Source organism: Equus przewalskii, chromosome 6 (assembly GCF_037783145.1).
Source record: "Equus przewalskii isolate Varuska chromosome 6, EquPr2, whole genome shotgun sequence".
NCBI classification, from domain to species: Eukaryota; Metazoa; Chordata; class Mammalia; order Perissodactyla; family Equidae; genus Equus; species Equus przewalskii.
Window position 1 is genome coordinate 74,191,375 of NC_091836.1, and position 9,841 is coordinate 74,201,215.

A 9,841-nucleotide genomic window follows, 5' to 3' on the forward strand; every position below is an offset into this window, starting at 1 on the left:
ATCAGAAAATTATAAAAATTAATACATCAGAATTATTTTAAGTTATTTTGTTAAAGAAATTGTGATTTTAAGTTGTTTCCAGAAGATATAGGCTCTTTGTCACAGTGTAACTTCGATTTTTTGTTTATTATCATTAAATAATTTGTTCCTTAGAATGCAAAATTATTTAGGCCAACTGTAGAATTGAGCAATGTTTTACTCTCTTGGTCCCTTCTTACCCGTTGCTTTTTCATGTTCAATCCTGTGTTTCTGTTACAGTATATATATGCATCATTCATAGTTTCCAAAAATATTTCTTCCTTTTTAAGTTTTTTTTTTTTTTGAGGAAAATTACTCCTGAGCTAACTACTGCCAATCCTCCTCTTTTCCTGAGGAAGACTGGCCCTGAGCTAACATCCGTGCTCATCTTTCTTTACTTTATACATGGGATGCCTACCACAGCATACATTTTGCCAAGCAGTGCCATGTCTGCACCTGGGATCTGAACCAGTGACCCCAGGCCGCCGAGAAGCAGAAATTGTGAACTTAACCGCTGTGCCATGGGGCCTATCCCAAAATGTTTCTTCCCTTAATTCATAACTATGCAATTTTCTTTTGTATAATTGCAAGCTGCAAGCTGTGTGAAATAAATTAACAAATTTCAGGGAACAGGAAGTTTCCCAATATCAATTTGTCACATTCCATAAAATTATCAGCACCAGTAAGCTCTGGATACACAACCAGTCCCTTTCCTTTTGATAAGATTCTTTGGCTAGAATCCCGTGTTGTCTCTCTTGCATAAGGTTTCCTAATATTGTGTCATCTATTCTTTCCATTCTTTAGACCAGAAGGAGAATACTTAGATACTGAGATTTGTTCTACTTAGTCCTCATTCCTTCCCTCACTGCTTTCACAGTTGTCAGATCAGCATCTTGGTCTGAGGTTTTCCCTGACTATTAAAGTTTTCCCTCCTCATTATCCATCATGGCGTTTACCATAATAAACTCCTGTATTAGTTTCCTAGGGCTGCTGTAACAAATCGGTACAGATAGGAGGCTTGAAACAACAGAAAACTATCCCTCACAGTTCTGGATGCTGGAATTCCAAAATCAAGGCGCTGTCAGGGCCATGATCACTCTGAGGTTCTAGGGAAGAATTTTTTCCACACCTCTCTTTCCTAGTTTCTAGTGGTTTCTGGCAATTCATGGCATTCTTTGGCTTGTAATTTCACCATTCCAATTTTTGCCTGCATCTTCACATGGGTGACTTTTCTCTGTGTGTGATGATGTCTCTGTGTTTTTCCTTACAAGGAAACCAGCGATTGGATTTAAGGCCCACTGTAATCCAGCATGCCCTCATCTTAACTTGATTTCATCTGAAAATGCCCTATTTCTAGATAAGATCATGTTCACAGATTCTAGTTCGGCATGAATTTTTGAACGATACTGTCCAACCCAGTATACAGGTTAAACCCATACTGGCAGGTGTCAGCTTGCTGGAAGAGTTAAACTGACACATCTATACAGTTGAAGCCTCAGCAAAGAGAGGTAGAGCCTGGCACTTGGATATGCAATCTATTGACTTATGGAACAGACTAGGGCTCAAGAAAAGGCAAAGAATAGACAATGTCCTCATCATATCAAAGACTCAGATTTCTAAAAACTATTCCTAACTGCCCAGTCACTGAAATCTGTAGTAGGTTACGGTTTCTATAGTGAATATGGATCATATTTTTGGGGTAGCAATTCAGAATCTAATTTCTCCTATCTTGAAGAAATAACTTATTTTGTTGTTTGTACCTTTGTTGACAGACAGACCCCCAGCTTCTTATGGAGAAGAAAAAGAGGCTAGATTCTTGTTCTCACCAAGTTTTGTAGTGAGAGCTCAACAATATACCCCCAAGCAAATTAGTGTGTTCACTTGTGACTTTAGATATTGAAGAATGATGTGAAAATAATGAATAGTGTTAGTGAATGGCAGTGGTTATGACATTGCTTAAAGTACAAAGGTCTTGGATTTGTTGTAGCAATGGTCCGAATATCCCCATAAGTCCATTTCTGCTTTATGTAGTTTGAATTCCTGATTCTTGGCTCATGGAAACTATCAGTATTTCTGTTCAAATATTCGGTTCTTTTCCTGGTGGAAATAAAAGCTAATACACGGTTTGTATGTGTAGAGCCTACTGGAGTTCTGTAAAAGAGAATATACTGCTAAAGTGGGATGTGGTGAGGAATGACAGTAATTCGTGATTAAGACAGAACATGGAATAGAATGATTACCCATTGGAAAAACATCATGTCATTTATTAATGCTTTCTACAAAGGGTCTCAAATATTAAAAAGGAACTTGTCAGGGGGCCAGCCTGGTGGCGTAGTGGTTAAGTTCACACACTCCATTTCGGCAGCCCAGGGTTCCCGGGTTTGGATCCTGGGCATGGACATACAAATCACTCATCAAGCCATACTGTGGCAGTATCCCACATACAAAATAGAGGAAGATTGGCACAGAAGTTAGTTCAGGGACAATCTTCCTCAAGCAAAAAGAGGAAGATTGTCAACAGATGTTTGCTCAGGGCCAATCTTCCTCATCACAAAAAAAAAGAAGAAGAAGAAGAAAGAAAAAGAAAAGAAAAACTTAAAAGTAAGGAAAAGCAACTTAGAGATATTTAAAAGGAAGAAGTGTTTGACAATGGAAAACACAACAGTCTTAGTGGAAACCAGAAGGAACATTTTACAGTCATATAGCCTTGGAGGATGAGGTACATATTGCCCTAATGGTAATAAAAGCTGAGAGTTAACTTTCATTAAAGAATTTGAAGTGCTTAGCATGGATAATATGCTTCAATCAAACTCAAAAGTAAAAATAATAGCTTAAGTATAACAAGATAACTTCAGGTACCTGGAACCACTGGGAGAGCGAGACAATAAACAATTAACTAAGCACATACCAAGTACATGTTGTGCATTACTGTTCTGAAGGAAATAAATATGTTATTATGTTAGAGAACAGTGGTAAGAATAAGGAGATCAGTTACTACCATATATTAGATAAGCTGGCAAAGGAAGATAAATTTGAGGATATGAATTAGGATTGGAGTATGATGGGAAAAAGAAGACAGAGCAAATATTACTGTACAAGCCATGGTTCTATGATGACGTAACTAGGACCTAAGATGCTCCTAAGTTTCTGTGGTTCTCCAGAGGAAGATTTGGAATGTGCGTTGGGACATAATTTGAGACTCCAGAATAGGGGACTAAGCACTACAACTGTTATGAATTTTATGTCTGCAATAAACACAATGAGAACTATAGAAACTGGAGAAAATTTTTGTCTCTCAAGTAGTATCCTGCTCATTTTTTCTAACACATTTGAAATATAGCAAGAATTTGTCTTTAACCCTTTGGTTTCCATCAGGGGCCATGGCCAATCATACAATCATTTTATGAAAAATCAGACCAGAAAAAATGTAAATAACTCATCCTACTTCACCAAAGTCTAAGTCTATCTGGAACATTAACCACATTTTCACTTCCCAAACAATGTGATTCAGGGAGATGAGATTTAATCATAATGGGTCTTTTTACCCAGAGAGGACAGAAGATGATGAAGTTAGAGAATAGTGAAAATCATGCCTGACAGAGGATGCTATGGTTACAATCAGGAATGCCATGAACTAATGACAACTGACAGATAAGAATAGCATTAGCTAGGTAGTATTAAGAACAGAAATTTCATGAGTAAATGAAGCAAAAAGAAAAAGTCGAGAGTTACAGCTTTGAGGAACTTGGTATGCAAATATCTCATGCAACGAAGCAGCCACATGATGTGTCAGTGATTCAGCTTAGCTTAAATTACAAATCAGGGAGCGTGATAATATATTTAACTCTCAGTCTTGTTTTGTGATTTATACAAGACTGGACACCAAAACCATAACTTTACAAGTTTCCCAAATTCTTTTTTTTTAAGGAGTAGTATGAAAATCCTACTTCTCGACATTCTACTACAGTGGTCTATGAGAGAAGAGGAGAAAAATCCTTCGACGAATCTGTTTGGTTTTTACACTGTAGATAATGGGGTTTATCACAGGAGGTGCTAGCACATAGATGTTGGCCATAAGGACATGTACAATTGGAGGGGCATGCTTTGCAAAGCGGTGAGTCATGGACAAACCCACCATGGGCACAAAGAGGACCAAAACAGCCAAAATGTGCGACAGACAGTTATTGAGTGCCCTGAGCCTTTCAACCTGGGAGCCCACTCTCAGAACACTTCTCAGGATGAGTGCATAGGAGAACACTATGAGCAGGGGGTCCAGTGTAATAATGAGCAGAGCTAGAACAAATCCATACCAATTATTGATAGTGGTGTCGGCACACACCAGGCGAATCATGTCTTGATGGAGGCAGTAGGAGTGGGAGAGATGATTGGAGCCACAAAAGGGAAGCCGTTTCAGCAGGAACAATGGGGGAAGAACAGCCACAACACAGCGGCAAATGATGGCTATACCTATTCTGCTGACTACCCGATTGGTGAGAATAGAGACATAATGGAGGGGACAACAGATGGCCACATAGCGGTCAAAGGACATGGCCAACAACACAGAAGACTCCATGAAGGAGAATCCATGGAGGAAGAAGAACTGAGCAAAACAAGCCTCAAAGCTGATCTCTGAGGCACTGCACCAGAAGATCCCCATGACCGTAGGCAGAGTGGTGAGGGTAAGCCCCAGGTCTGTCAAGGCCAACATAGAGAGGAACAAATACATGGGCTCGCGGAGGGAGGGCTCTGACCTGATGACAGCCAGTATTGTGGTATTGCCCATGAGAGAGACAGCGTAGAGACAACAGAAGGGGATGGAAATCCAGGTATGGAAAACCTCAAAGCCAGGGATGCCCATGAGGATGAAGTAGAAGGGGACTTGAGTGGAGTTAGTAACCAATAACATGACTGGAAGAGGCAGCCACAAGACCAGAGTTCTTAGCCAAATCTGTGAAAAGTGGAAAACATAAGGATTTGGGTAAATCTTCTATGACCACGTGAAATCACTAGGCAGTGTATTGTCAAGGAAGACCTGGGGAAAGGGAAATATTTGGGAAATGAGTTAACAAAATGTTATCATTTTTGCTTGTTTTAGCTCAGAGCTTGTCATCTCTTGTCTATCACTGAGTTGAAAGCATGAAGTGATCACGTGTTTTAACCTGAAGTCTTGTTTACCTGTCTAGAAGCAGCTATGCCTTTGCAGCAGGAAGGTGTGGGAGGTTTTATGGCTGCTGGAGGGAATAGCTGTGGAGAAGACACTACTGTAGGACATCTTTCGATGCCATGAGACTAGGAGAAAAGCAGGAGCTAAGACAAGTAAATTTAAAAAATAATCCCAATATAGCTACTGACACTTTTGAGCCAAGCAAACCTCAAAGAGAGAAATGAACTGAGGTGAAGGAGTAGGGAAGATAATGCCTGTCCTCAGAACCTAGGAGTCCTGAGAAGGAAGAACTTATAGAGGCCGGGTGGTACAGGGACTATTCGTTGGCAAAGGGACGAGAAGAGGACTTTGCGTGAACCAAACAGGTAAAACTCTGGTACCCAGATATCTGTCAAAAGGACCTATATTAAGAGACCAGCCTAGGAAGCCCTTTCTGGGAAAGATTGCAGCCATGAGTAGGGACAACTTTGTGGAACAGCCTCATAGGGTGGGCTTGAGGCAAAATACCCTCGGCACATAAAGCAATTTGACCCTTAGAATCAGCCAGTAGTTTTCTGTGAAGCTCTTTCAGTTCATACTGATTGATTTTTGGAAAAAATACTTCATCTATTTTTTTGTTAACATTGCCGTTTATTAAAACTTCCTTGTGCTTTCTCTAACCTTGCCTTTGAAAAGCTTAAAATAGCTTGCTATTTCTGCCTTGCACCAGAAAATGGCAGTGGGTACTCAGGAATCCCCAAGTGACCAAGGGTCATCATAGATGTCATCTTAACCACTATGAAGACTGGTAGATTGAGGAAACAGAAGAGAACTGGAGTAAATCCTGGGCTGTGGAAACCAGAATCCCTTCCTGCTGACCCATCACTATACTGCCTCTGTACTGATGGTCTCAGAGCTTCAGCAGCTTTTCCATCACTGAGGGACCATTTCCTTGGTGCATTTCCTCCCAAAATAATGTTACCCATAGAGGGTTTCCTTCAGTAATCTGTGTCTTGGCACAATATACTGAGTTTGTAGACCATGATTGAGAGTTTTAGATCACATATCCCAAGCTCCTCTAGCTCCACTCATCCTTCCCTCAGCTCTGTAGTGACATAGATCTCTTCATCCGATTCACAGAAATAACTCTTCCTGTCCAGCCTCACTTCCTATCCCGTCTTTCTGGTAGTCCATGACCACGTACTTCACCTGTGTCTGCTTGCCAGGTGCCTTCTGTTTTCTGTATGACTTCTCACCCTGCTGCCTAGCAGCATTTGTATAGGCTCCTACAAATCCTCAGGGAAGGGAGTAGTGTCTTTGTTTACAGGAGGCCAAGAGACAGAAGCAAGGAAGGTATTAGTGGCAAAGGCTGCTCTAGACTGTGTCTAGAGAAGAGACACAGAGAAGAGCACAGAGATTCCAAGCTGATTTTCCAAGGATGACCTGAGCAAAATCAAAACTAAACCAACCAACCAAATAAAAAACTTTGTGTAGTGTCTCCAGAGATGCTTTTGACAGAGAATTTGTGGAATTCTTTTTCTTTCTTTCTTTGTGTTTTTTTTGATGAGGAAGATTGTCCATGTGCTAACATCTGTGGCCAATCTTCCTCTATTTTGTATATGTGATGCCATCACAGTATGGTTGATGAGAGTTGTGTAGGTCCATGCTTGAGATCCGAACCTGCAAACCCCTGACTGCTAAAGTGGAGCACACAGACTTAACCACCATGCCACAGGGCTGGCTCCTGGAATTCTTTTGATAGGGAAAAATTACTAAGAGGAAGTTCTCTTTATGAAGTATTTATTGTATAAATCCCTGGGCCAGGAGTTTTTCAGCATTCTTCTGTATTACATACTGCTTTTGTTTTTATCACTAGTTATAAACATAAGTTAAGTTAGACTCAAGGAAGCATAATGATAAAAGATGGAATTAAGCATCAAGTAACACTATTTGTTCTATAATAGAACAACATTAGTATTTTTCTTTATAAAACATGCATTTCTTTGCAAAATTTTTCATATCCTTTGCCCCAGTATGATCGGTAATTCTTTTTTTAAATTTTTTATTGAGTTAATGATAGGTAACAATCTTGTGAAATTTCAGTTGTACATTATTGTCTGTCAGTCGTGTTGTAGGTGCACCCCTTCACCCTTTGTGCCCAGCCCCCACCCCGCCTTTTCCCTGGTAGCCACTAATCTGTTCTCTTTGTCCACATGTTTAAATTCCTCATATGAGTGGAGTCATACAGAGATTGTCCTTCTCTATCTGGCTTATTTCACTTAACATAATTCCCCCAAGGTCCATCCATGTTGTTGCAAGTGGGACGATTTTGTTCTTTTTTATGGCTGAGTAGTATTCCATTGTATATACATCCCACATCGGCTTTATCCAATCATCTGTTGATGGGCACTTAGGTTGCTTCCACATCTTGGCTGTTGTAAATAATGCTGCAATGAACATTGGGGTGCATGGGACTTTCGGAATTGCTGATTTCAAGTTCTTTGGATAGATACCCAGTAGTGGGATAGCTGTATTGTATGCTAGTTCTATTTTTAATTTTTTGAGGAATCTGCACACTGTTTTCCATAGTGGCTGCACCAGTTTGCATTCTCACCAGCAGTGTATGAGGGTTCCTTTTTCTCCACCACCTCTCCAAAATTTCTTACTATTTGTTTTAGTTATTTTTGTCATTCTAATGGGTGTAAGGTGATATCTTAGTGTAGTTTTGATTTGCATTTCCCTGATGCACAGCGATGATGACTATCTTTTCATGTGCCTATTTATGGGGCAATAAAAGACCCCAAATTGCTAAAGCAATCCTGAGAAAAAAGAACACAGCTGGAGGCATCACAATCCTTGACTTCAAAACATACTACAAAGCTACACTAATCAAAAGAGCATGGTACTGGTACAAAAGCAGGTGCACAGATCAATGGAACAGAATTGAAAGCCCAGAAACAAAACCACACGTATATGGACAGCTAATCTTTGACAATGGAGCTGAGGGAATACAATGGAGAAAAGAAAGTCTTTTCAACAAACGGTGCTGGGAAAACTGGAAAGCCACATGTAAAAGAATGAAAATTGACCATTCTTTTTCACCATTCACAAAAATAAACTCAAAATGGATCAAAGACCTAAAGCTGAGACCTGAAACCATAAGGGTTCTAGAAGAAAATGTAGGCAGTACACTCTTTGACATCAGTATTAAAAGGATCTTTTCAGGCATCATGCCTTCTCAGAAAAGGGAAACAATAGAAAGAATAAACAAATGGGACTTCATGAGACTAAAGAGCTTCTTCAAGGCAAAGGAAAACAAGATTGAAACCAAAAAAAAAAAAAACAACATACTAACTGGGAAAAAATATTTGCAAGTAATACACCTGAAAAAGGCTTAATATCCATAATATATAAAGAACTCACACAACTCAACACCAAAAAATCAAACAACCCAATCAAAAAATGGGCAGGAGACATGAACAGACATTTCTCCAAAGAAGATATACGGATGGCCAATAGACACATGAAGAGATGTTCATCATTGCTGTGCATCAGTAATTCTTTTTTCAAGGAAGAACAGATATTGAATTTTCCTACCTAAGTGGTTATGAATTAGAAGAGTTTGGATTAAAAATCTAATTTGTCTATTCACTAATTGTGTTACTTTGGGCTGGTAACTTCAATTTCTTTGCTTTAATTTTATTTCCAGTATATCAGGGATAATAATCTTGATTGGAAAGTGCTTAGGACACTTCCTGGGACACACCAAGACCTGAATACTTGTTAGCAATTGTCATACTAATTGTTATTGTTGTTTTATTGTTATTACTATTATTATCCAAACTTTCAAAGACTAAACTATTTTATTTTGTTCAACCTACCTTTTTTCCTAATCTTCAGGCACTGTGTAAGGATCTTTAAGTAAAGAAAAATAGATTATTAAGAAGATGTCCTTGTTAGAAATGTAAAAGTGGTTTGGGAACCCTAATGTTTTTTCTCAGTAATTTCAGCAGACCTATATCACGTAACCATTTAATGCCGTGATGTTGCTATATCTTAGAAATGCATGAACAAAAATGACCATCCTTCCCTTCAGTGTAGAAAGAGCAGAAAAATAACTAAGGCATCAGGGAAGCAAACAGAAATGTATCATCTATATACTTAGGCAGAGGGAACACAGAAAGGGAAGATCTATGTATCTAATGACATTTCAAATTGATAGTATTCTTTTGAAATATACTCTCTCCCAATAGAAAATATTAAAGACTGAAACTTACAGACTTTCACTAAAATGCCATTGACTTGTGTTTTGGTAAAGACTTGTACTCTTGGGTTGGCCCCATGGCCGAGTGGTTAAGTTCACGTGTTCTGCTGCCCAGGGTTTTGCCTGTTTGGATCCTGGGCACGGACATGGCACCTCTCCACTCATCAGGCCATGCTGAGGTGGCGTCCCACATAGCACAACTACAGGCATTCACAACTAGAATATACAACTATGTACTGGGGACTTTGGAGAGAAGAAAAGAAAAAAAGTTTGGCAACAGATGGTAGCGCAGGTGCCAATCTTAAACAAAAGAAAACAAAGACTTGAACTCTGACATTAGACCTCTGGGTTCTAATTCGAACTATCATTTACTAGCTGTGAGACCTTGAGATACTTATCCAAACACACTGTGCCTG

At 39.4% G+C, this 9,841-nt stretch overlaps 1 protein-coding gene across 1 annotated transcript; it reads right to left on the bottom strand.

Annotated features, from left to right (window-relative positions):
* Window positions 1-3,979: 3,979 nt before the first annotated feature.
* Window positions 3,980-4,924, bottom strand: LOC103554288 (olfactory receptor 51Q1-like). Its single transcript, XM_008525278.2, has one exon. The coding sequence runs from the start codon at window positions 4,922-4,924 to the stop codon at window positions 3,980-3,982; it is 945 nt and encodes a 314-aa protein (XP_008523500.2).
* Between the last annotated feature and the right edge of the window lie 4,917 nt (window positions 4,925-9,841).

What these genes read in the sequence shown, in the direction of transcription:
- LOC103554288 (XM_008525278.2), bottom strand. Translation starts at nt 4,924, where the DNA reads ATGTTATTGGTTACTAACTCCACTCAAGTCCCCTTCTACTTCATCCTC.